The sequence below is a fragment of the Arachis ipaensis genome, chromosome B02, assembly GCF_000816755.2.
Source record: "Arachis ipaensis cultivar K30076 chromosome B02, Araip1.1, whole genome shotgun sequence".
NCBI classification, from domain to species: Eukaryota; Viridiplantae; Streptophyta; class Magnoliopsida; order Fabales; family Fabaceae; genus Arachis; species Arachis ipaensis.
In genome coordinates, this window is record NC_029786.2 from 98,133,238 (window position 1) to 98,160,280 (window position 27,043).

Genomic DNA, 27,043 nt, shown 5'->3' on the forward strand with positions numbered 1-27,043 from the left:
GTTTAGATTATTTATACTAATGTTATATGTTTATTGTACTTGTTGAATTTTAAGATAAAAATTTAGTTTTTTTATGAATTTCAAAGTCATCGGGTACCCAATTACCCGAACCAAACCAATCTGTTCTTAATCGGTTTGGTTTGGTTCGGGTACATGCACAAAAAATGCAAATCCGAACTAATTACATTTTGATCGGTTTGGTTTTAATTTCACCTTGAACCCAAACCAAACCGACCCGTGCTCACCCCTATTTCTGGAAACACAATCTTCCCACTGCGTAACCACATGCAAATTCAAAACTCCTAATTTTTCTTTTGACAAACTACAATCTATTGACAAGGTCCCACCGGACGTGCCAATTTGTTTTACTCAAATTTTGTTTATGTTTAAAAGAAAACGTGGGTATCTTAATGTCGCAATTGTAACGTCAAATAAAATTAAAAGGAATAAAAGTAACAAATAAACATATAAATGCAAGGTGCCGGTGGCGAAGTAAATTGTAGAAATTGAAACAAATAGGAAATTAAAAAGAAGATGAAGGAAGAAACATGAACGTAAAAGAGAAGAAGACGTAAAAGTAGAGAAATTTTATTAATAAAAACTGGGAAAAAACAAAGTACAAGTGTTTGAGAACATTTTGGGTTTCTAAGTGTTTTCCAAAAAGAACTGAACTATTTACAATGTGTTTCTAAAGATTTATTTATAAACTACCCTAATGTCAGCTGACAGTTACCATTGGTACACCTATTGCGGGAAATTTAGATTGGCCTGTAACCGTTTTCGCACCTCTTGTGAATTTCAAAAATCAAATAGATAACTAACTGTCAAATGATCTAATTTAATTTAAAATAGATATAAATAGGGTAAAGTATACTTTTTGTCCCTGAAGTTTGCTAAAAGTTTCAAAAATATCCCTAAGTTTTGATTTGTTTTAATTTTGTCCCTCAAGTTTTCGATTTGCATCAATTTTACCCTTATTACTAATTTTTTGATAATTAATATTTTTCTTTTCAAATATACCCCTCCCTTATTATACCTATCATCGTCATCATCACAACCCTCTGTCTCTCTTTCTTTCTCTCTTTTCATCTTCACCGTCCTCTCCACCCCATCATCACTACAACCCTCTGTCTCTCTTTCTTTCTCTCTATCTCCATCACCACCATCTCCGTTGAGCCCCAATCTTCGATGACTACTACGCTTTTTCTTCTTCTTCGCACAAACCCAGCAACAACGAAGCCATCGCTCTTCCTCCTTCTCCGTTAGCAAACCCAGCCTCATTAATTATTAGTACTAGTTGGGTTAATACATTTTTTTGTTTCTAGATTTCACACAAAGCAAAGCAAAATCCTTTTGCTGCCACACCAACCTGAAACCCTGACCCAACAACAAAGTTTCTTCCTTTTTTTTTGTTTCCAGATTTCACACAAAGCAAAGCAAAATCCTTTTGCTGCCACATCAACCTGAAACCATGACCCCAACAACAAAGTTTTTTCCTTTCAATATTACTCGTACTATACCTCATTGGAAAATTAATAACACAAAAATTAAATGACAAAGAACCAAACATGATCCATTTCAACACACTTCTCATTTCTCAAAATGCCAACATCCAAAAGAAACAAATTTATCATCATGACCATGATCATACTCCAACCTCCTCTCCTCTCCCAAAAAAAATAAAAAATTAAAAAAAGAGAGAAAATAAGAAGAAGAGCAGGATGAGAGAAAAGACCACATCTTTAAACACCTGCATCATCAAAAAGTATGGTTTTTTTTTTTTAAAAAACTTCATTGTTGGGCAAAAATGCATGCTTTTTGAAATTTCAATGAACATATTGAGAGTAAAAAGTGGTAAGAGCATTGCTAGAGGGATCCTGCGAGAAGAGTTCCTCCAAAAACCGATTCTATAGAATCTATCCCACATCTCATTCTCTGTTTGCTAACAGAGAAGGAGGAAGAGCGATGGCTTCGTTGTGTCTGGGTTTGCGCGAAGAAGAAGAAAAAGGGTGGTAGTCATCGAAGATTGGGGCTTAACGGAGATGGTGGTGATGGAGATGGAGAGAAAGAAAGAGAGACAGAGGATTGTGATGATGATGGGGGTGGAGAGGACGATGAAGATGAAAAGAGAGAAAGAAAGAGAGACAGAGGATTGTGATGATGATGATGATGATAGGTATAATAAGGGAGGGATATATTTGGAAAGAAAAATATTAATTATCAAAAAATTAGTAATAAGGGTAAAATTGATGCAAATCAAAAACTTGAGGGACAGAATTGAAACAAATCAAAACTTAGGGATATTTTTGAAACTTTTAGCAAATTTCAGGGACAAAAAATATACTTTACCCATATAAATATTATATATGAAGACATTACCATGTAACTATTTATTTTTTTATAATTTTCTTATAAAGATTATATTTTATGCCAACAAGTAATTTTCTTGGATTGTGTTTATTTTTGTAAATATTATATTATTTAAAAAAATCATGAAAAACTCTAGTGAAATGAGAAGTGAAACGACGACCCAATCGTGCGTTCCATCCGGCTACAGGCATTGGCAATAACAAGAGCATCTCCCTTCTTGATTCCCCTCATCATCTTCTTCTTTCTCTTTCTCTTCCTTTTGCGACGACTTCGCTTCGTTGCAGAGCCATGGATTATTCTGCGTACCAACAACAACAGCAGCAGCAGCAGCAACAACAACAACAAGCATATTCATATGAGTATGATCCATCTCAAATCCAAGCTTACGATCAATCCTATGCGTATCAACAACCATATTATCCCTACACTCAACAATACGCGTATTATCCTGATCCAACTCAAGCTCACCTTCAATTCCAACCCGAATCCGCACCGGTTCACCCTCCCGGTGTCAATCCTGAACCGGCTCCTCAAAGACCCACGCACGCCCCGGTATAATTTCCCCCTTTCTTTTCTCTTTCAATTTAATTGATAATTTTGTTGAGTTTTTCTCAGTGATAAAAATATGATTATTTATTTATTTGATTTGGATAATATAGGATTTTGCAATGAGTGCATTAGAGAGCTGAGAGAAAATTGAAGGGCAAATTACACTGATCTCCCATGAACTTTCCTTTTTAAAGGAAGATAATGTTACCTTATCCCTTTACAGAGGTGTTTAGTGTCGCATTTTGTGAAAATACAAGGATATTGGATGAAGTATTACCTACATATTTAGGAATGCCAGTATATGCTATTAGAGATCGAGGGAAGTTTGGTTGAATTTCACTAAATTTCATGGGAGTGAGTGTAATTTGCCCAAATTTTATTATGGGACTACTTAGTCTGAAAATGATAGAATCTCGGATAAGGTGGTTTGGTTATGTACAGAGGGCTTGTAAACCATAGGTAATAAACAGCAGTAATGTGGTATTAGAAATGAATACATTGGAATGAATATTATGGTAGTTTATTATTGTGAAAATGGTGATGAATTTGTAATTGGTGGTATTGTTTTGTTAGTGGAAAGAACTTGTAGTCCATAGCTAAAAGAAAGTATCAGAAAGAGAATTTGGGTTATAACTACTACGAAAAGGGATGATAGAATCTAAATCTAGTGTTAGGTGGTTTAACTATGTATGGAAGTGGGGACTATGTAGATTAGTAGAAGTCTCAGACTCTTGGTAAGAAGAGTGGATCAAATGGAGAGTAGTTGAGAAGCTAATATAGAATGAGGCAAGGAAATCTATAAATGGAATCGTCAAGAAGGATTTAGATTTCTAAACATATTAACGTAATTTGTTAGTTGATAGGAGACTATGGTGTGATAAATATGCTTACTACATCTAGTTGGACAAGACTTGGCTCTTCTTGTTACACATTTGGTTATGTGTTATGAGAATTATTAAAGGAATGGAACGTGTTGCTATTGGGTATGGATGCCATAACTATGTTGTTCTTGAATATTTTCTTTCTGCCGCAATATTGTCTTTGCTGAGATTGATATCATTGACTATCAGTTGATTCTTCTCACATCATACTATTTCAGTGTCTTTATTTTGGAAAGTATAAATACTATCACTATTTTAGAACAGCTTTTATTAAAAAAAGAATATTTTATAGCATAACTTCTATATGTCCTTCCTCCTTTGGTACATTTTGTTCCTTACCTGCCTAACACTTTGTATCAGGTGTCGAGCATAAGGGAACAAATAGCAGTTCCATAGAAAGTTTTACTCATCTATTTCTTACTCTAGTTATGATAACATTCTTACTGAGCAAAATACCACCCAAACTTCTATGGAAGTTTTATTACTTGTACCGACATTTGGTGCTTGATATATAATTGGATAGTACATCTATAAGCACCTCATCAAGTTTTTACATTTTTTCTGGAATTTTGACCAACAACAAAAGCCATGTTTTATTGTACCACTAGGTGAGTTTGCTATATCATTTAATCAATGCCATTGGGATCAATCAAGATTTTTTTTTCTTTTTATTTTTCATTGATACAATAAGGTCTTTGTCTTTTTCCTCCCTAGGTCTGTTTTTAGATGAACATGAGTACAGGACTGCATTTAAAAGTTTGTTAACTCAAAACTTCATTGTTAATGTTCTTAGTTCTGAGTGTCTACATATGTTCAAAGTGCTTTCTAATTTTACTAATTCTTCCCAATGATTGTGGCAGGGGAAAAAGAAAGCCATAGCAGCTTCTTTTTCTCAAGTGTCTCCCTGTTTGGCACTAAACAAGATTAGTGGGAGGAACATGTGGTAGACTCAGTTCAGCATATTTGCTGCTACACTAACATGCTAGTTTCTCAATTCCACCTAAAAGACAATTGTATGTTTGAAGAATTAAATAGAAAAGGCTCATAAAAGATTTTGTAGCACTTAATCATTTTTAAACATTTTGTTATGCTTTTAGAGAGAATATCTTGCTGTGCTTCCTCAGGAATGGGACTTTCTCTGGACAAAAGGCCAATATTTGAATAGGTATTATATCCTCAGCTTTTCATCTAAACCATTCAGAAGGTGTTGAGAGCTCTGCAAAATTGGCCACAGCACCCTAGAGTGACCAGATAAAGACAGTAATTGCAATGTATGAGTTAATAAATGGCTCTAACCTATGGTGCCACATCATTACATCAATGCCGGATGGTGCTGGGTCTTTGCTGGTTGCTTTAGAGCTGATGTGGGCATCAGATCGTCATGTTTCTCTTTTTAACTGTCTGGCTGTTTAAGCTGAAAAAGCAGGCCTTACAGTTAAAGAAAAGAAACTTTTTTCTTTTTTTCATTCATTGGATATGATTTTGGTTTGATATCTTTGTTTCTTCTTCTGTCAGAGGGTGTTTTATCTTCAGTTTCAGACTTAGGGAAGCGTTGAGCATGTTTTCAGGACCTTGAGAAATTGTCCAGGAATGCTTGATCAACAGTATCTTGAGGCTCATAAAATTGTCAATGGGTATGATTTGGTCAAAATCCCCAGTTGATGGGTGGGTATTGATTGATTAGAAAATTATGGAGAAATGGTATATTAACCATTGATGTTATCTCCATAATCAGGGAATTCCATGTTTGATAAATGGTTTATCAACATGAAATTTGATTCTCCAAAATGGGAAAATAAAGCATTTTCCGTGTTTAGGGCCCTCATGCTTAACATTTTGGTGATGTTTCTATATTCTCCTTGCATTGCTGACTTGTTAGATCACAGAGACAGGGATGGTGGAAGAATATGGGAACATTTCTAAATACTGGATCCAGTGTTAGTAGCCTTCAATTTAGTTTTGGAATTAAGGTGGACCAGGGCATGAGGCCCAAAACTGATTAGTTTTGGATTGAAAAATGGCGAAGGAAAGCATCCAAAAGAATAAAATTGTTAAACCTACATAGCAAAGAATCTAAGCAAATTGTAAAAATTGCTTTTCCATTTCTTTTGTTCCTTTTTCGTGCAATTAGATCTTTGTTATGTTGTTGCTTGACAACAGTTGAGGGTTTTAATTTTTCGTTGAATTGATTATTTATGTTTTCAGGTGAATGACAACTTGTTATTTTGAAATTGATATTTTGATTTTTGATATACATAGATTAAACTTTGTATTTCATAGTCATGGTTCTAAATTTCTCCTTCATTATTAACTTTCGGAAGCAGATACTTCCTTTTCTTCATTTTAATCTCTGTCATGATACTGTTTCTCTGGTATGTGCAAGCTTTGGTTAGTCACAAGTTTTCCATCAATTGACTTGCATACCATAATGTTGACGGATTATTGTGGATATGAGGAATTGCTGAAAGTTTATATTGTTATAACTGTTTATTTTGCTGAGTATCACTGCCCTTCTGATATGGTGTCATTTGTATGGATATCAGATATATTGTCATTCTAATTTGTTCCTTTGTTTAACAATGTTTTACCTGAATATTGCAACGATGTAAATACAAGCTTGTGTTCATACTTGAATTCCTATTACAGACTGCGCCATTTCAATACAGAGGTAGGGGTGGCAGGGGTGGTAGGTCGTTTAGAGGGGGTGGGCGAGGCCAGTTCAATCGCGGGAGGGGACGCGGACACTTCCCTGCTAACTCTTCTGCAACTGTCGTATCTGATGGTGTAGATTTGACTTCTGCTGCTGGGGTTACTTTAGTGGTGCAACCTTCGTCATCAACATCACCCAAACAAGCTCAAGTGCCTGGCGCACCACCACCACCACCACCACCTAAGGCATGGTGTGAAATTTGTAAGGTTGGATGTAATACTCTGGAAGTCATGGAACAACATAAGAATGGAAAGAAGCACAAGAAGAATGTGAAAGCCCGTGAAGAATTAGAGAGACAGAAGGCAATAAATGAACAAAAGAAAGAACAGATTCATACAGCTCAGCCTAAGACAGTCAAGGAGTCGGGGAACAATGGAGGCCCGCCAGAAAATATTGGCACTGAAGTTGCAGCTGCTAATCAAAATGACGAAGCACAGCTGCAGAATAACCTTGGAGAGACTTCAGCAGTTTCAGCTGAAGAGCCTGAGGGAAAATTCAGGGATAACACTGCTGGACGGGGACGGGGATTGAAGCGTAAGATGAGAGGGGGACGAGGATCTAAATCAATGAGGACTGGTGATGGATCAAGAAAGCCAGTGCAACCTCAAGCAGCCGAGCAGTTTGTGCCTTTTAAATGTGAATTGTGTAATGTCAAGTGTGAGTCCGAGGTTGTTTACCAGAGTCATGTGACCGGGAAAAAGCACTTGTCGAATCTCAAGCGTGCCCATGGCCCACAAGCTTTGTCCGGAATACTAGGGCTTCAACAAGCACTTAACCCCCCTGACATCAATGCCCTCTCAAATGCAATCAATGCTCAAGTCCAACAAGGTGATAATGATCCGCAAGTCCTTTTGGCTCAGCTTCTGATGAATGTATTATCTCAAGCACAAGCACAGGCACAAGGACAAACACCAGGAACTGCACCGCAGACTGGTCCCGTGGCTGCTCAGATGCTGGGTGCAGTGCCCTCTATTGCTGGATCCAGTTATGAACCCCAGCTGTCTCAGACACAAGCCTTGGAAATTATGGCACATGTTAATGCTCCGGAGGATTCTAACATCGGTTCCCAAAATGCAGGTGGAAATCGTGAATTGAAACAGCAGCATGAGTATCCCCAGCCTAGTTTAATTGCGACTTTATCAGACAACTCAGGGGCAGCAAATGACCAAATAGCTTCAGAGTGTGAAGCTTCCACCTCACAGAACCAAGATAAATGATAGAACCACTCTTATTTTATTTTCTCTCTCTCCAGTGAATTTTGCACTTTCTTTGGGTTTAAATTTCATTTTATGTTGTTTGGACTACGTTTCAACCAGATATATATATCTATGAATGCTGCATGAAATTCTCAAATGAATGTTATTGCTACGTTCCTCTATGTTGCTTGCTGCAACTTCTTGGTGTTTGTTCCTGGGATGCATTGGCGAGCTTGTTCATGAATGAATGATGATCCTTTTAACATTTAAGCAGACAAAAACTGAATATATTTTGACCATGTAGATTGTAATAATTGTGAGAAGATACTGATGTAAGATGAAAATGAAACATATCCGGATTTTTGAAAGAAATTTAGCATGAATTGCGGGATGCGCAGCGTTACAAACTTCGTTTTAATATTATTGTTAATGCTTTTAAAAAATTCTGTTTAAATTCTATATCATCTTCATCTCCCCGCCAGTAAATTGTCTAAAGAAATGTCAATAAAAATGTTCAACTCAGCCCTATATAAATATTTCTTCTTACACTTTCAATCATTTTGATTACAATTTTTATTAAGTATTCCCAATTTCCCATTATCCAATACTCAGTTCCAATAAATCAATGTACCGCTAACAATAACAAAAAAGACAAAGAAAAAAAAAAAGTGATTGTATTTCATCCGAAGTCGGTGCTAATTGAGGCTCCGTTTGTTTTATGTTTAAGTTCCGGTTATATACAAGCATAAATAAAATACGGGTCAATTTTACATTTTCAGTAAATATTATTAGTTTTTATTAATATTTGGTTAATAGTAATTTATATGTATAGAAATTTTGTATATAAGAGATATATAATTTACTCTTATATTTATCAAAATTTATAGTTTTATACATATAAATCAATAAAGTTTATATTGATTAAATATGAGTGAAATTTTACCTTAGTCCCTAACAATTTCACAAAATCTCTTTTCATCCCTTTAACGAAAGCATAATCCTATCATGACTCTTATCCATTACTTCTATCAGATATTCGGGCTCTTTCGTTAATAAAAGAGTATAACCTCAACCTGACCTCTAATCATTACCCATATCTACCACTATTTTTTGCATTCTCTTTTTCTCTTCACCATTTTTACTACTATTATCACCAATATTCACTATCATTCTTTATTTTTGCTGCACCACTTCACTGCCATCATTTTTTTTCTTTTTGACCAAACCAAAACCACGAAGTTATATCTCTCCCCCTACTTCTCTGTTCACCATCGGCAATCCCCTACCATCATGGCTACCCTCTCTCTCTTTTTCTTATCCTTATCCTTACAATCCCTCTATCACTAGCTTGTTCCTGTCTCTATTTGGTTTCACACTAAATTTCAAATCTGCATCTCAAGTAGAGAACCTTACATCGAACAAATTAAAACACCGACGTATCCCATACTTAATCATAAAAAAATCGATATTTTAAGTAAATATCTATACTCAATCATCAAAATCCAGAAAATGATAACTCCTAAAATCATATCCCAAACCAAATTTAAGTATTTAAGCAAATAAAACTACTCAATTGAAAGGAGGTGGTAGTGAGTTGGTGCAAAGAAGAAGAAGAAGAAAATAATGTTATTGGACAATTTATTCATTAAATTATTGACTTAACGGTTTACGTAGGCAAGATCCGATCCGTTAACTCTAGATGAAGGCATTAATGAAAAGAGCAAAATGTCTCAAGGAGTTAATCGTTAAGGGTCCTAATGAGATTATATGTCACGGTCCTAAAATGAGCCATGACTGGCGCTCAGGAGAATAATCACATACCAAGCCTAATATACTCAAATATAAGTTGAATAAGAATGTTACAAATATTTTACAAATTCTAAAATAAATAGTTATACATTTTTAACAAAAATTAAAATAATTAAAAATGGTTAGATCGTGCTTGTGACATATGGAGCATATAACATCTAGGGACTCAACAAAGAATAGGTACACAGTGCAGATCGTTAGTCTTGAATAGAAAGTCTCACATAGTCAAGTATTTGTTCCTGAAAAATGTTTTTAGAAAAAACGGGGTGAGTTTTACAACTCAGTGACTAGACAATACATTTATAATCAACATGAGACCATATAAACCATTGTTATTAAAACCAGACCGAACCGACCGATTCAACCAAAAACCGATGAACCGGACTCTATACCGATCCAGTTCGATGATTGGACCGCACAAGGCAACGAACCGGTGCGAATCGGTCAAACTCAGAGTGAATCAATAAAAACCGGTTAAATTCGGTAAAGACCGATCCAACCGAACCGCTTTAATTTCAAAATTTTCTCAAAATGAAAGAGATGGGGTTCAAATCCCCTCTTCAAGGAGAGAAATGGTAGTCACAACCACCAAGCTGACTTGTTTGTTATTAATATATTTGCAAATTAAATACATATAGATATCTTTCAGCAAATAATTTACTTCTATTTAATTTATTTTAATTTTAATTATAAACTCACTCATTTTTAAATTAATTATATTTTTATTTAACAAATGACCTACCGGTTGAACCAATGACTCAATGACCTAGTAAGCTGACCGGTTCGGTTCTGACAACTATAATATAAACATTATTACCAAATTAATTTTAATTAGAAAATAGTAGTTAATAATCATAAGTGAATCAATAAGAAAGTTCTCATACAGAAATCAAATCAAAATTTTACACTTGGGCGACTCCACCTCTATGGGTAGCCCTTTCCTCTAGTGTGTCCGTACGGAATAACAGATTCAACGTGTGGTCTACACGTTAGTTTAGCAACGCCCCTACTAGCTGAGGTCTGAGCCAGATGCATCTAGGTTAACGTCATAACTACTGTTAACTAAGGTTTTCTAATACAAGCCTCCCAAACCAATTCAAAACATATAATTTCAAATATAACCAATCTTTGATCTTTCAAATATATGCAGTATCAAATCAAATCAAATAATACTTTCTCATCAAAAATCCTTTTTAATCATATGAAATGTCGAATATACTTTACAAATTCAAAGTATATAAGTGAGTATCAACAATACTTCAATGTTTCAGAAACACATATTCAAATAAAATTAAATATTCTAAAATAATACAAAACTTCATCAAACGTGTATACAGTCTCATGTGCAGAATGAAAATCTGAATTTTACAAAAATAAATATTTAGTTCTAATAAATCCATTATTAAAATCAAATTCAAATCTTTTGTTGGTAACTTGTAAGTATAGTCATAAAATCAAGCAGCATATATCGAAATAATTATAGATGTAAAGCCAAATAATTATAAACGTAAAGCTTACTCACAGTGTGGTCCTAAGGGACCGAATAGACCAAACCCGAAGTGCTGAATTAAAGGATACGAAAGAGCGCAGAATTTGGACTGGAGTAGTAGTAACAATTTCAATTCTCATTGCAGTAACGTTAACAACAACCTTAGTAGCAACAACATAGGACAACCATGGTAACAATGGCAGTGAATCCAACAGTCTAAGGTAGTTTAAAATTGAGCAAAGGCATAAAGGGATATCAAGCAAGATAGGACAAAGTCAATAATAAGGCTTTACAGCAAGACAAGGTAGAACAAGATTAGTCTTACCAAAGGAAACAAAGGAAACAAGGGGATGGAGCATCAGCAATTCCGGTGGCCCTCTCCAGCGTCAACGGTGAAGGACACAGCAGAATAATGGTGGCGGTGGTTCTTCTCCTCTGGCAGCGACTCCTGCAGCAGCACTACAAGCTCTGACGAACAGGGGAGAGGCACGGGTCAGCCACGGTGGAGCAGAGTAGAGGCGGAGGTAGCTTCGGGGTGCACCAGCGGTGAGCTTCAGCGATGACAATGTCTCCCTCCGACGCAGCCCCTTCGACAGCGACAACCGTTACTCCAGGGCCATCCCAGTAGCGACGATAGTGGTGCTTCCTTCTCTCTATCCATCTCTCTCCTTGTTCATCTCTCTCATTGTCAATGATGACAACAACTCTAACCCTGACCCTTTTTCCTTCTTTTCTTCCTTTCTTCTGTTTTTTCTTTCTCTTGTTCACTCTCTCTACTTTTCTTCTCTATTTTGAGAAGTGTGTGTTGGTAATTTAGAAAATTAGGATTAGGATCTTATTTGGAAAAAAGAAGAATAAGGATATTGTAAGCACTGTAAGCAAAATCGGATCGGACTGGCCGGTTCGACTGAAAAATCGGTGAACTGGATCCTATGCCGGTCCGGTCCAATGATCTGATCGGATGAGGTGATGAGCCGGTGCGAACCGGTCAAAATCGGTCAAACTCGGTAAGATCAGTTCGACCGAACCGCTTGAGTTTCAAGATTTTTCCAAAATGTTGAAGATGGGGTTCAAACCCCCCTCCTCAGGAAAAATATGATACTCACAACCACCGGGCTGTTGAGCTTGTTATCAATACATATGTAAATTAATATATATATAAATATCTTTCAGCAAATAATTTACTTCTATTTAATTTATTTTAATTTTAATTATAAACTCATTCATTCTTAAATTAATTATATTTTTATTTAACAATAATTAAAAACTCTTTTATTTTTTTTATAATTATATAATATCTATTAATATTATTTTTCAATAAATACTTGTAGTATATAATAGTATAATAGATATAAACTAATTAATAAATTATTAAAATTCGAAAATAATAGTTATTTTAATATAAAAAATAAAAATATTTATAATAGAGTAAAATTAACAAAATACTTATTGTTCCTGTTTCATATTGTTTTAGAATAGCTAGATATTTTTAAAATGTTAATGAAAATATGTATTTTAAATTTTAATTTTAAAATTGACTATATTTTATTTTTTATTTACATAGGACCGGGTCAATCGATTCAACCAGTGACCCACCAGTTGAACCAATGACCCAGTGGCTCAGTAACTTGACCGGTTCAATCACCGATTCGATTCTGACAACTATGATTGTAAGAATTTTACATTATACTTTGGTTAAGGATAAAAAGAGATTTTCATAAATTTATTAGAGATCAAAATGAAATTTCACTCATTAAATATTGACCAAAAATACTAAAAAACACTGACTTCCAAAAATGGATCAATATTTACTATTTTTTTTTTTTGGTGACTTAAAAGAAAAATAAACAAAACTAAGAAAGAAAAAAAACAAGAAACTGCTTAAGAAAGGCAGTCCCGCTGAATACTACTCTCAAACTCCTTCCAAGGCAATGGAAGCTCCACTTGGGGAGAAATAGTCCTCATTGCAGTCTTTGCCATGGTGTCTGCTACTGTATTTGCATCTCTCAAGATCAACCGAAGATCAGCACGCCATTTCCAAGACATGATATCTCGGATTTTTAACACCAAAGGATCAGTAAACCCAGAGCAATCTTGTAAATTATTGACAATAGTAAAAGCCTCCACACAGTCTGTCTCACATATAATGTCTCTTTGTCCCGAGTCCCATGCTAAAAGAAAGCCTCTCCAAATAGCAAACAACTCTCCTTGCAAAATGCTACGACTAATGGAAACCGGTTTTTCTACCTTCGGAATAAGAACCACAAGAGTTTCCATCATCCTTGGATCCATATCCAAACCAGAGAACGCATGACGAACCATAGTCAAAACATCAAAACCAACAATCTTCCAGTATTCTTTAAAGAAGAAAGCCTGAAACCCATCAGGGCCCGGCGCCTTAAAAGATTGCTTGCCCACCACCGTGGCTATATTATCCCCAGATAGAGATCCTGCAAGTGCAAACGCCTTCGATTTCTCTGGACCAATGACTTTATCTCTAAAGGAGATCTTTGTAGGATTTGAAAAACCCCCTCGTGAAAAACCCTCCTTGACACCGGATGCACCCCCACCCACACTCTCCCCCTTATCTCTTCCGACGGCATGGCCGCCATGCTCACTGTGTTTCGCCCTCAAACACTCGTTCCCGCTCTCTCCTTCTCTCATTCTCTCTGAGTACGGAGTACGTACTCTTTCTCTGCTAGGGTTTCAATATTTACTATTTGGTATCGTTAAAAAAAATACGACACAGATTTTTACATTTTTATTTATAATTATGTTTTAAAATGCCACTTTTATCCCTAAATCTAATTCCTTTTTTCTTCTTTTTCCCCAGGCCTCCATCGTCCTCCTCTCTCTCTCTTCCCTCCTCCCTCTTCATTTGTCATTGTCATTTCTCTCCGCCACCACTCACTCAGCCATTGCTGCCCTCCTTTCTTCCTTCTCCTCTTCTTTCGCTCTTCCTTCCTTCCTCCGCCATTGCTTTGTGTCTCTGTCCCTCTCTCGAACATACACACACACACACTCTCTCTTCAATGTTGACGCTGCAGCGATTTCTGTTTGAACCAATTCACAAGCCTTTCCTACTCAATCCTCCTTCTTCTAAAATGCCGTCGTTTCAGCAACACCGTGTTTGGAGGACCAGCATCATAAAGGGTGCAATAGCAGAGTTAGAAGGAGACCTAGAGCTTCCACCAAACGTGGTTCGGAGAAAGAGGGACCCAAATTGGAGAGGTGGCTTCAGCCTCGGAATTGATTTGGGCATGGCCCGCACTGGCCTCGCCCTCACTAAAGGCTTCAACATTCGCCCTTTAACCGTAATAACTAACTCTCTCTCTCTCTCTCTCTCTCTCTCTCTGCAATTTTCATTTCTGAATCATGTTATTTTGTGTCTTATGATCGTAATAATAGTTGGTTTAGGTTTTGGAACTGCGAGGACAGAAGCTTGAGCTCAAGATAATTAACATAGCTGAACAACAGGTGTGGATTCTTTAAATTTGGTTAATGCAGATTCTTGTTTCTGTGTTAAGGGTTTTTTAAAAGAAAAATTGAAGATGATGATTGTGGAAGTAACTGTATGTGTATATGTACGTATGTTTTATATAGGAGGCTGATGAGTTTATAATTGGACTTCCGAGATCTTCTGATGGGAAGGAGACGCCGCAATCCAACATTGTTCGTAGTGTGGCAGGAAGACTCGCCGTTCGAGCTGCCGAGAGGTATGCCTATTTGGTCTCTTTTCCAGTTTCAAGGAAAATGAACATTAAGTGGATGAATTGGTGGTTCTACAATTTGCAATGCAGGCACATTCTTTTGTGCTATTTGGATATATATCATATGGATTTAATTAAAATATATTATCAGTGTAAAATAATTTTATGTTATTATCGAATCATATACTGTCACATCATGCAAATAGAAGCATTTGATTGAGTGTGAATACAAAATCTTTCAAGATTAACATATTCTTCTAAGTTATGAATTTATGGTCAATTGGAACTTCAATGTTTAATGACCCTAGCAACTATTTTAAGTAGCTTTTCCAATATCACTTTAATTAGAAAAGGATGAGGAATTAATGATTGGATTCTTCTGCTTATATTTATATAATACAGGCATTAAATTTGAATAGGTTTTCAGGAGAGTGCCTGATGGATGCTGTGTTGATATAATTTTATCATTTGTCGTTTAATTCTGTGTTTCATATGTTGCTGTAATTTCAGGGGTTGGAGAGTATACCTACAGGATGAACATGGAACAACAACAGAGGCAGTAAATCGGATGATCACTATGTATTTACTTTGAATCTTCTTTATTGATTGTCTTATATCCTTTTTAATCTATCCACTAAGATGGCTAATTTCCAGTAATTTGAATGGTTAGGATAAAGTCAAATGAAGTTTTCTTTAGGAGATATCACATCATCCTAGTTTCCATGAAGCCAATTTGACCTAGTAGAATACAACTTTGTTATTGTTGAAATTTAAGTTTCTTGGCGGATTGAATATTGATATACATCTACAACTCTTTCAGGGGTCTAAGTAAGTCCTCTCAGCAGAGGAAGCTTGATGCCTATGCTGCCATGGTAAGTCAATATCTTGATTGTTGCCTTCCATGGCAATAATTCATTCATTCATTCATATTCATCATGTTAGGGATATCTTTCTTTATTGGTCTTTCTGTTATAAATGCAAGCAGAACAAAACGCAGTTCTAAAACATTTTATATATTTTTCTTCAGATGGTATTGGAAAGATACTTATCCACATCAGGTCAGGGTACCGAACTTGTTTTGCCCAAGAACCTTGAACTACAAGAAAAACTTCGAAGGGGTCCTCCCAAAGATGCCGATTTTTTCTCGGATGAAGATTAATATAAGTACATGCTTTTTGGCTATTAGCTTCTATAGAGAATCCTAGAGATTTTAAGTGGTCAAACACCCATGAGGAATCTTATTTGAGCTGTTCTTTTCAGATTGCAAGCTAGCTTGAGGATGTTGTGGGGAAAATATTCCAACAATTAGTATCATGACGATGGATTAAATTATCCTCGTACGAGTAATATTGTTTCTTTAATTTTGATATTGAAAACACATTCCCACGAGGGTTTTTTTCCTTTCCTCACGTACATTCATAACATTAACATAGGAAGAACTTCGAAAACTCATTCAATTATAACATCATACAGTATTTTTTGGGCAAGTTATAATTATTTCATTCAATTATAACATCATACATTTTTATTTTTGAGCAAATTACAATTCTCTCTGATTATACTTGAAAAGGATCTCACTTTAGCGGCTCAATGCCCTGGAATAAAAATTTAATTGTATCTAATCAACTTTATCCAATTTGTCCTACTATTGCTTTGGCTTTTCAGAATGAAGGAAACTGCCAGTTTTAAAACAGCACAAAAACCTGAAATAATGGAAAACAGAATTTGAGAACAAAGGAAACATAATATCAGAGGGCAAAACAAAACATATTGAGATGAAAGAAACTTCCACCTAGCATACAGTACCTCGGGCATACATCTGCACAAACTAGAGTGAAATTTATGTTTACAGCAAGCTCAATGTCATTGCAAACAATAAATTCAGCTTTATGTTTACAACAACAAAGTCTTGTCCCATTAGGTGTGAAATCGGCTACATGAATCAAACGTATTGTATCCTATCATGTATTATATCTGTAGCAAAACCATTGATATATAGATCTCTCTTGACCACTTCATGCATGCTCTTTTTAAGTCTTGCTGCTTCTGAATTCTGATCACCTCTATATTTCATTTGATCCACCCAACTAATAAGAAGTTGGTCTTCTCCTCACGTGTCTGAATTACCTAAGTCGAAATTTCAATGCACTACAATTTTTTCTCTTATATCATTGTTCCTTATTCTATCCACATGTACAACACTCATCCATCCAGGCATATTCCCATCTCGGTTACACTTTACTTATGTTTATTCTCATCCTTTACTATCCAACACTCTGTTCTATACAATATAATTGGTCTAATAACAGTGCGATAAAATTTATCGTCGAGTTTCGAAGGTGCTTTTTGTCGCATATAATCCAGCACATTTCACTTTGACCAACCTGCTGGAATGTTGGAAGCAAATTTGAGTTGAGTTCACTAGAAACAAATACAATGCAAACAAAGACAGACAGACAAACATGCATTCCTGTAGTTTTAAGAGAAAGAGAAACACTAACCCTGACATCATAATTGTGGCAAGACTGCTGTGTGTGATTATCGTCTTCCGCTCTTTGCACCAGCTGCAAAGAAAATGTTCAAGAGCCTAAAGCTAAGTAAATGACGCAAAAACTTCCACCTCATGGAACTAGATTGAAATTAATTGCTATTGAAATAACTATTAAATGTTTGGTTCCATGGGCAAAAATCAAATGTCCGAGGAAGCATGGTACAAATGCTACATACTATACTAGTATACAACTATTAAAATTCTGTATACCAAAAGCAAGAGAACATCTTTGAGCTGGGGCTTACCGAGCACTTGGAGGTCAAGGCATGAAAAAATAAACGTTCATCAACTTCTGCAACACCAATATATAGCATTTGGAGTACCAACCTTCAGCTAGTGATCAGCTTCTAGTACCACGAATGGAGGCCAAGGCATGAGAAATTAACTTCAGAATATCACCCTTCACTTAGCAATCAGTTTCATCCCGTCCATACCGCTTAACCAGAATACCAGACCAATCCAGACATCCGCACAGCTTGCACCACTCAAGAACCTGCCAAAGAGAAAATGAATAAGATAGAGTAAAAGATACTCAAACGATCATCTCAACATCCTTCATTGTAATGAGCAAAAATTAAAGTCGACTTCATGATAAATATTAGTGTCATGGTCTCCAGTCATTGGTGACTTGAACTACCTTTCAGACAAAAATAACTTTTCCAGTCTTCATGAGATGAGAATCTTATGAGTTTGATACATCAAGATTAGGGATGATTTTTGGAAGCAGTCTGTAAGGTGGCTTTGAACATGATTCGCCATCACTGTTTAGGAATGTGAGTTCATTCTCAAGAACAGAATAAGCTTCTGAAAATGCCTGCACCAAATATTATTTAACTTCTTAAATACAAGCATAATTCTTAAACAAAACCTAGTACAGGCAGAAGATGAATGAATGACACAATTAAAAATAATTCAAGAATCCACATCAGTGTATCCCAATCCAATTCAGGGTTAGTGACTTAAGAGGCTTATCCCTTTCCTTTTTTGAGAAGGAAAAAAATATCCCTTATACTTGCAGTTCTTAAAAAGTTGGAAATGTATTTGTGATCCAATAAGATTTCAAATTCAGTCACCTAAAATATAAATACATCATAATAATCAGTGACGAGAATAAAATACGAGTATAACAGATGGTTAACTAAGCTCCATCATTCTCCAATACTATATAAGAGATTTTGCATGCCAGCTTTAGGTGAGTTTTCTTTTTTGTCATCATGGCTTAGTAAAGGCCAACTTTTGCAATAGAAATAAGTCAAGAGTAATTGGTTATAACTGCACTATTATTTATTACCTTAATGCATTGATGTATCCTGAAGCAATTCCTTCCAACATTATTTGTTGGATAAAGAGGATCATCTATGTGTATTGGATCAATACTGCAGAAACAGTAATTATGACTTAATTGCAGAAAATGAAAATGATATAATACTACAGAGAGAAAGTTTAGTTGCTTTATTACCTACAACCTCTTTCTCTTTTTATGTAGAGCCCACTTCCCTGCACTGATATCCGCATTTGTCGAGGATCAAACACATTCCTATAAGAAAATCATCAAATCAAGTTCTGACCAAATGACCTTAAAATGTCATTTATGTTGACTGTAATAGAAAAGCAGCATATAAAATTATCATCAACTTACCCAAAAAAGTAAAGAAAATCCATTAGAAGGCTTCCATAGCTCTGCAAGAAAAATAAGTTTATTTAGTAGCAGCGGAATGCCTGGAACAAGAACTAACGGAACAGTTGACTAGACAAAAATGGAGCTAATTCTGGATATTGCTTCCTTCCCATTGTTTCAGTCAACTATTTGAAGTCAACATAAAGCTTTTCGATGATACAAATTTATAAGGTTTGCATAGCTATCAACAGCTAGATTCTATGATAAAGAAAAATTTTGAATAACAGAAAGACCCAAGTTTACTTGGTTGATTGACCGGCCGAGATGGTGCTCATGCTGAAGAAAACGTATAATTAGTAAAACCTGTATATAAAATCAAAAGAAATGCAAGATTAGCAGACACATACTCCAGTTTTCTACAAAATAAGATCGGCAACATGGATTAAACAATGCCATAGTATTGTATCATAGATCATATCATGTTTCAACCATTTATATTTAAATCATTCTTAAATAAAAAGGACAGAGGCCTGTATTTTCCCCGATATTTGCTTAAATACCGAGGACAAGATTCTAGGTAAACAAAAAATTATCTGGTCATTTGCAGTTAATTGCAACAAACCAGAGAGATCATAGGGATTTAACTCCTTTTAAATATACTTATAAAAGGAGAGGAGAAAAAGTAGCAAACTGAATTTTAAATTCTGAAACTCCACATCTTTAGGACAGTAGTTATAGGATTAGATATTATAAATAGGAAGGCTGGAAAAGCTAGTAGGCAGGAAATAAGTGGAGTGAAAATCTAGAGGGAGAGAATTGACCACTCGAAAGTCAATTATTCTTGTTCTTTCTTTCATTTAAATCTATAATATTATTCTGTCAGTGGGGTAATTATCACATCGATAATTCCTTCCTCTGTTCAGTTATTCTGTTCTTTCCTTCTACCCTTATCTTCTACACTCAGTTCTGCCCTAACGGTAAGGATACTAGAGAAACCGTAACAATTGGTATCAGAGTGTGGTTGTTGGCGCCATGGAAAGGGCTACCTATAGGCTGGATTAAGGTGAACACCGAATACTGATAGACCGTAGAAAAGTGGCTACCGTTGGGTCAGTGTCGATAGAGTGAAGCCGCCGTGGACGTCGGCTCTCCAGGGCCGGTGTATTGTTAGGGACTTGGGTATTATGGGTGCTCAAAGTCCCACATCGAGTAGTATGGGATGCTTGATGTTGTATATAAGGAGAGTGGTTCTTCCCCCTTAACAGCTAGCTTTTAAGGCATGGTTTCCCACTTTCCTTAGATACCTAACAATGTTATCGGAGCGTGGTTGTCGGCGCCCATAATACCCAAGTCCCTAACATTAATCACGACTGGTGACGGCTGCTTATGCAAATCCTTCAAATAACTAATCACTGGTGAATAAAAATTGAGCTCATAAATTAAGATAATACATGCCCTCTCATCTTCAAACTTCCTCTAATATCTAAAAGGGCCAACAATTTGCATTACCAAAGGACAAAAAGGATTTGACAAGTTCACTGAGAAATTAATATTAGATGTAAAAGAAAGCAGTTATACATACCAAACAATACGAACTTAAGCCACCAGAGTAGGACTGATCAAGGCTCCGGTCTGCCAAAAATTGTTTCAGTACCAAAGCAAGTGGAATAGCAGCAGGAAATTGGTCTGTCAATGCCTTAACCTACAAGTAGCAATATCACAATTTTGATTTGCCTAAAAAGAGTGAAAGGCACATAATACATATCGCTACAACAACTATTAATTTTACTATAATGAATACATTCAAGAACAGAGAATAAGAGAACCGCTTAAATGATAGGCATCCAATTATAATATGTAACATGGAAACTATATGCTCACAATATGCCAGAGCACCCATCTAAATACTACTCCAAAATCCAAAATATATTTTCAATACATAGAAAACTTTATCCACAACCAAACAAACAAAAAGGTAGAAGATTGAGATCATATCCTTTTTTATTCCTAACATTTTGAAATCCGCTTCACTTTGTCCTAAAATATTGACATCAATTTAGTCCAAACATTTTTAAGTTTAACACAGTTTGGTTTCAGAAATAATTGACATCTATTCATAACAGAGTTTTGAAATTTCATCTAGTTCATAAGATGACATTATCTGACCTCAATAGGCAAGAATAACATAATTACAACAGTACACTGAGATCAAATTTATTAAGGACCAAACCAATGTTAATTTCAAATTGTTAGTATTTATAAAAGAGATTTAGAAAATATCTAACGCTAAGCATTGGCACTGAAGATTCAATACTTTTATCCTTTTAGTGCAAATGAGGATATATTTACATCAAAAGAGTACTATAACAATGAAAAAAACAAACCAGAGTAATTTTCTATAGCCACGGAAAAATTACCATTTCTGTTGTTTGGAGTCCCGTATGTGATGGTGACTTAAAGCTGATGTCAAGTCGAACTGATTTGGACTCTTTGGAGGCATCAAAATTTATTCCAGAACTATTAGGAAAAGATGAATCTTCTAATTGGATAGCATCAGAATGACTGTCATTACCATGTTCATTATGAGTACAGTGTGGTTCTTCCTTTAATGATTGTACCATAGAAGAAGATATAACCTCCTGAGGTACTTCCACAACAAGCATAATAATAGGTATCTGACACCAAAAGGATACAGAATGTAATCAAAATAAAATTAAGGATAAAAATACTTCATAGTTTATAGCTTAGGAGAAGAAATGTTACAGCTGTGTTTTCCACTGTCTTCAGTGAGTCACTCTTAACCCAATCCTGGTTGGCAAGATACCTAGCTGCATGCTGGTTTACAAACAAATAGAATGTCAATTTTTTTTATATGCTGAAAAAATTTGTATTTTCTCATTATTATTAATTTATTATTACATCAAATTTACTCCAAACAAGAAAGCAAAAAATTCTACTTGAATTTCATCTTAAAAAAAGGAACAAGCAAGAACAATTTGTTCTTAAATATCTGTCAAATTAAACCTATTCTTCCAAACAGACAGAATTGGATCACCTAACAAGTTGCAGAACATAGGCATTTTATATTGTGACCGAGGAATAAAGGGAAACACATTCTGCAGTCTCCTTTTACGGATAGCTGTAACTTTAGACAAATCTGTGTATATAATGATCAACATGTGTATAATCAATATAACACCATAATTTGTTGTACTCTCAAACACCTCACAGCACATTATTTCCACTTCTTTCACATAACATAGTACTTATTAGGATCTAACAATTAATCAACGAGCTGGTGAGTGCAGATTATTTTAAATCTGAGTACTGCACTATATATATATTTCACCATACCTTCCATAAATTCTATACATATCCTACTTAACATATCAAAAATGCTATTTGTAAACCAAAATCAGCCACTAATGTATTTGTGTATAAATATATGTGTAGTTTAATTTATTTTTAATGTGTATTTGTATTCTAACATGTATTTTATACTGGTAGCTGACTTTGGTAGCTGATTTTGGTGTACATTTAGCATTATTCTTAACATATAGATGTACACACCTAGCAGACAGATAAAATATGGGCAACACAGGGCCTCATTCATCGTCAACATACCTGAAGACATGTTTCTTTGATACCATTACGACCTTCAAGTATTCCAGCTTCTTTAATAGGTTCCTGAAAATTTTATTCAAAAGATTAAAATGAAACAAAAGGGAAGTTAACCCTTCAAAGTAAAAAGAATAGCTAAACACATGAGAGAACAAAGAAAACAATTTACCAGGTTCCTCACTGGAGGGAGGACAACCACAAGGTCAACATCACTTGTGGGAAGAGACATGCCAGTTGCATTTGAACCAAATACATTTGTCCTGGATCTTGGCCACAGAACCTGCAGAGATCTGGTAACTCTCTTGACAGCCCAATTAATGTAAGGCCTCCTACTCAAATTTTCTGCAGCAACCTTGGATTCCATAATAATAATATTATATAACTATTAGAATCCTTTGTCTTCTTCTGGCACTAACATGAAATATGAGGTTTCTTGACATTGGAATTTTATTTGGAAAATTTTCAAATATAGGGCTACCATGCAGATATATAATGATGGAGACAAAACAATTAACAGATCATGAAGCTGTAGGAAGCACTGTGCAAGTATGCTCAATTAACACAGCTCAAAAGATAAAGCTATGAGTCCTATACCTGTTTACAGAAAGAATCAATCTCATCATGGAGAAGGCCATGCATCAAAGACAAAGATGAACCCCGTGCAGAACAGCTTTGTAACTCGGGAGGTTGCAAAGGAATGGTCACGTCGGGCTGTATAACGAAAGAAACCCAATGAATACCAACACACACAAAGTAGGACTTAGGTGAGAATCTCTTACATGCTCCTGGTCACGTGGTATCTGTGACATAGCAATCAGGCGGTCCTGCAGAAGGGCTGCAGGTAAAGGCTGAATCATAGATCTCACTGCAAGATTATTGCTTCTCCAAGACGGCCAAACAACTTCGGCCCCATCCATTCTTAAGCAAGCTTCATCCAAATTACTTCCATCATGATACCAACCTCTCATTCCCCAATGCCTTGGGCTGGAACTACCAGATCTAACACTAGGGAAACCCCTTTGTTTCCTGGAGTCACTCACAGGGGACGGTGGAGGTGGACGTGGAGCCCGTGGAACACAAAGCACTACAGGTGATGGTGGCCGCTTTATACGAGGCTGCTCCCGCCTTGTCGGGGGAACACAAGGGCTTTTATGGTCAACACTGCGCTTAAAGTCAGATCTTGACCTTTCCCTTGATAAGTTAGGAATAATTATTGGCCGTAGAATGGGATATGGATGTGAATCACCCGCCTTTCCTTCCATTTCCCCAGATAAATTATTACCCAAAGAACCAGAAGTATCTTCATCCCCTGCAGCATCTGCAACAGAGGAAGAATGCAATACCTTTCCAGGTACTTCATTACTTGACATCACATAACTGACAGTTTGAGGACCAGTCCCTACAGGATCAAAAGGCGAACAAAAGGCAGCAGCAGTGGGTGAAGTCAGACCATTTGTACTATATGAAGATGAGAAAGCAACCATGTCATCCACTGCCCTATTCATATCAGCTTCACGCAGAGCCCATAAACTGTCATCAGAGCTAAGAGAGGGTGGCCGGGAGAAACCATTTCCTGGATAATCAGAAGAGTTCCAATACATTATGCCACCACCGAAATATTGGTTATAATCTATTCCAGAAACAGCATGAACCTCGTACTCTTCTTCTGATACCCAATGATTGTCAAATTCATCTGCTAGCTCTTGCGCATTTGCTATATCAGGAGGTAAATCAAATATATCCCCAGAATATTTTCTTTCATCATCTGGAGTTGTTGCATCAACCTGGACGCTGTGAACAGCCAATCCTTTTGAAAAGGTACACTGCCGCCGGGTCATAAAACCCGAATCATAATTACCGTTTGGCGGTGCAGCCATGCCACCACGAAAAACAGGAGGCCAGTCTAAACTCATAGGAATAGGACGAGACAGTATTGGGTTGCGTCCACCTTCAATAGGAGTGTTTCTTGCCTGCTGTAATGTGGGAACAAATGAGTGGCAAAAGTGATTATGCCAATTCCGCCCAACATCCAAATGCAATCTATCAGTAGCAGGAGGGAGATGAGAATTAAAAGATGGAAAATATACAGAAGGTACACCAGGCCACTCATATGGACTACATTTAGAGAAAGCTGAATTTCTACATTCAAATAGGCATCTATCTCGCTCCTTCAATAGCCCAAACTCCTTTACATAAACCTCTCTGGTTAGTTTGTCAGGAACAGATGGCTTTACATCAGCTTCTGGAACACAGACGGAGTTAAGAGAACCTGTATCTTCTTTACTGTAGAAACTACCATGCTTCAATTCATGTGCCGGAGGATTTTGAGCATTACAATCTACATCACAAGTTGAACAATCTATTTCCTGAGACATAGTTTTCCCTTGATTTGATGCTAAACAAAGCTGAGGACCTAAACCATTGCAACTTTTAGAAAGATCCTCAACATTTTCTTGCTCAATCGCCTCGGCAAAACTGTTCTTTGTACTTGAGGAGTGGATGTCACTACCATTCAAATAATCATTTTTGGCATTAATGGAAGATTTATCAAAAACCCTATCACATACTCCCACCCCACCTTCAGAAATAATAGTAGTAGAGGCAGCATCGATAATGGACTTTTGAAAATTGCTAGCTTCTCGGCCAGTGGTTGTGCTTTTACATTTATTTTTCTCTTTCCTACTTTTTCTTGAATTAGTTCGAAGTTTGTTAGCGTCCAACCGCCGAGTATGATCCTGCTGGCAGGAAGTTTGTCATAAACCATTTAAATCTTCAGCGAGAAATACTATCCAAATTAAATGGGGCAAAAGATAGAAACCTTTTTTGCAGTTGACGATATGCTCCCAGTAGAAATCTCCTTTCCAAGAGGATCATTAGGAGGTTCCTTGGATCCCACTAAATCAGCCTTCTTTTCATTATCCACTAAACAATCAATGTCCTGAAATATTAGAGGGATGAAATCAGGATTTTAAACAGACATGCATGATATAAAATAGTCAGACAACTCTTAAACAATAGTACCTTTTGTAGCCTTTCATGTGAAATACCATTCACACATGTGAAAGGGACATGATTTTGCTTCTTAGTGTTGCGGGTTCGTCCCTTCTTTTTACGATTAAACGCACTAGGCTTTTCCTTAGACCTTCCTGATGAAGATTTATCAAGCTCCTCTGATAGAAGTTCAAATTTTGTGCAGTCCAGTGATATAACCATTAGGAGTCCTCGTATTTTTCGCAATATACAATCAGAAACAGTACAGACAGAACCCAATGAACTAAAGAATAGCTCTCCTATATCGTAGTCAATATTAAGAACTGACGTTATCACCATATTAACATCTAGAAGCACGAGCAAAGAATTAAGGGCTCTGGCTAAAGCAGGTGGTTTGTTACAAAAAGCTAATGGTGTAACAACTGTTCCAAGTTCTACATCATTGGGAAATGCTCTGGTGGTCCTTTGAGCAGATGCAGTACCGTTATATTGAAGAAATTTATCAACTCCCACACTGTATAGCCAAATCTCATCCTGAGAGGCATTATGTGCCACTTCCAAAATTTCACGAGTCTGAAAACTTATGATTCAAAAGTTAGCCCCATGCTTTGAGAAGGTCTCATAAACATACTAACCCAAATTACATGTATGAATATTCCAACTGACGACATCCCCTGATGTGAATCCGTAGAAAAGGAAAGAAATAGAACCATTCATCCAAGATTAAACAATGGGAAATATGACTTAAATATAACAAAGTATAGATGGATTCATTATTAAATATGACTTAACTATAATGGTATAGAAGGCAAAATTCTTTGAAAAATTTTCCTGACAAACTATATCAGGTTAAAATTTTCCAAACTACCAATTCCGAGCAGCTCAACTTTGAAAAAATTGTCTTCCTAAGTATTAATTATCATAGCAAATCCACTGAACATCTTCCTAATTATCCCCAACAATACCGATTTCGGTTTAATATTCCGAATTTCCCTAAAATTTCCCAATAATTAGCTCGACTTTCAAAATATCATCTTCCTAAGTAGTAATTAATTATCACAGCATTTGCCCTCAAATCTTCCTAATTATTCCAGCAACACCACTTTCAGCTTAATATGTTCCTAATTTTCCTAGTAACTCCATCTTTTAACTTTCACATCTTCCATTTAACGTTTTATTTTTTTCTTAGCTCAAATATGGAAAATTATTAACCATTTATGATTTATCATCAATTATTCAATTCACACCAACACTAAACCAAAATTAACAACTTTTTTGAAAGTTCCCAAATGGAAGGTACCAAAGGTTTTGCAGCTCTGCTCAAAATTGTTGTTAAGGCCCTCTTCCTTGTCACAGCATCCAGATTACTCCACCAATCCACACATCCCTTCTTCCTCCAAAACACATTCGCTGCGACCCCGGCCAAATTCATCTTCTCCTTCAATTTAACACCTCTTTTCCTCCCTCCTCCCCCTCCAGCTCCTCCTCCACTATTCAACCATGCCAGCCGCATCGCAACCTCAATCCTATTCGCCAAAAACGCCTCAA

At 36.1% G+C, this 27,043-nt stretch overlaps 3 protein-coding genes across 4 annotated transcripts in view; 2 read left to right on the top strand and 1 right to left on the bottom strand.

The window, feature by feature from the left end:
- LOC107625892 (protein enabled) lies at window positions 2,519–7,903 on the top strand. Its single transcript, XM_016328622.2, has 2 exons — window positions 2,519–2,922; window positions 6,447–7,903. The coding sequence occupies exons 1-2, from the start codon at window positions 2,659–2,661 to the stop codon at window positions 7,725–7,727; spliced, it is 1,545 nt and encodes a 514-aa protein (XP_016184108.1). The 5' UTR covers window positions 2,519–2,658; the 3' UTR covers window positions 7,728–7,903.
- LOC107625894 (putative pre-16S rRNA nuclease) lies at window positions 13,823–16,115 on the top strand. Of its 2 annotated transcripts, XM_016328625.2 has the most exons (7): window positions 13,823–14,318; window positions 14,422–14,481; window positions 14,608–14,720; window positions 15,225–15,293; window positions 15,535–15,586; window positions 15,742–15,878; window positions 15,975–16,115. In XM_016328625.2, exons 1-6 carry the CDS (start codon window positions 14,037–14,039, stop codon window positions 15,871–15,873), a joined length of 708 nt encoding a protein of 235 aa, XP_016184111.1. In that variant the 5' UTR covers window positions 13,823–14,036; the 3' UTR covers window positions 15,874–15,878; window positions 15,975–16,115. The 2 variants fall into 2 exon arrangements, with proteins under 2 accessions (XP_016184111.1, XP_016184110.1); XM_016328624.2 differs by having other exon boundaries at window positions 15,742–16,075.
- LOC107625893 overlaps window positions 16,155–27,043 on the bottom strand; it is an 11,847-nt gene continuing 958 nt past the window's right edge. Inside the window, 20 exon segments of the mRNA XM_021116271.1 lie at window positions 16,155–16,417; window positions 16,521–17,101; window positions 17,216–17,278; window positions 17,511–17,758; window positions 17,903–18,079; window positions 18,557–18,641; window positions 18,725–18,802; window positions 18,905–18,945; window positions 19,187–19,246; window positions 20,466–20,585; window positions 21,301–21,371; window positions 21,456–21,558; window positions 21,647–21,718; window positions 22,508–22,570; window positions 22,674–22,856; window positions 23,099–23,215; window positions 23,284–25,242; window positions 25,323–25,442; window positions 25,526–26,068; window positions 26,796–27,043. The exon segment at window positions 26,796–27,043 is cut by the window's right edge and continues 15 nt beyond it. Of these exon segments, the coding sequence (XP_020971930.1) occupies window positions 17,948–18,079; window positions 18,557–18,641; window positions 18,725–18,802; window positions 18,905–18,945; window positions 19,187–19,246; window positions 20,466–20,585; window positions 21,301–21,371; window positions 21,456–21,558; window positions 21,647–21,718; window positions 22,508–22,570; window positions 22,674–22,856; window positions 23,099–23,215; window positions 23,284–25,242; window positions 25,323–25,442; window positions 25,526–26,068; window positions 26,796–27,043 (3,995 nt within the window). The 3' untranslated portion in view covers window positions 16,155–16,417; window positions 16,521–17,101; window positions 17,216–17,278; window positions 17,511–17,758; window positions 17,903–17,947.

Bases quoted from the DNA above. Each gene is read 5' to 3' on its own strand.
- LOC107625892 (XM_016328622.2), top strand. From the start codon at position 2,659: ATGGATTATTCTGCGTACCAACAACAACAGCAGCAGCAGCAGCAACAA. The intron at 2,923-6,446 runs GTATAATTTCCC...TTCCTATTACAG, and splicing joins AAAGACCCACGCACGCCCCG to ACTGCGCCATTTCAATACAG.
- LOC107625894 (XM_016328625.2), top strand. From the start codon at position 14,037: ATGTTGACGCTGCAGCGATTTCTGTTTGAACCAATTCACAAGCCTTTC. The intron at 14,319-14,421 runs GTAATAACTAAC...TAGTTGGTTTAG, and splicing joins TCAACATTCGCCCTTTAACC to GTTTTGGAACTGCGAGGACA. The intron at 14,482-14,607 runs GTGTGGATTCTT...TGTTTTATATAG, and splicing joins TTAACATAGCTGAACAACAG to GAGGCTGATGAGTTTATAAT.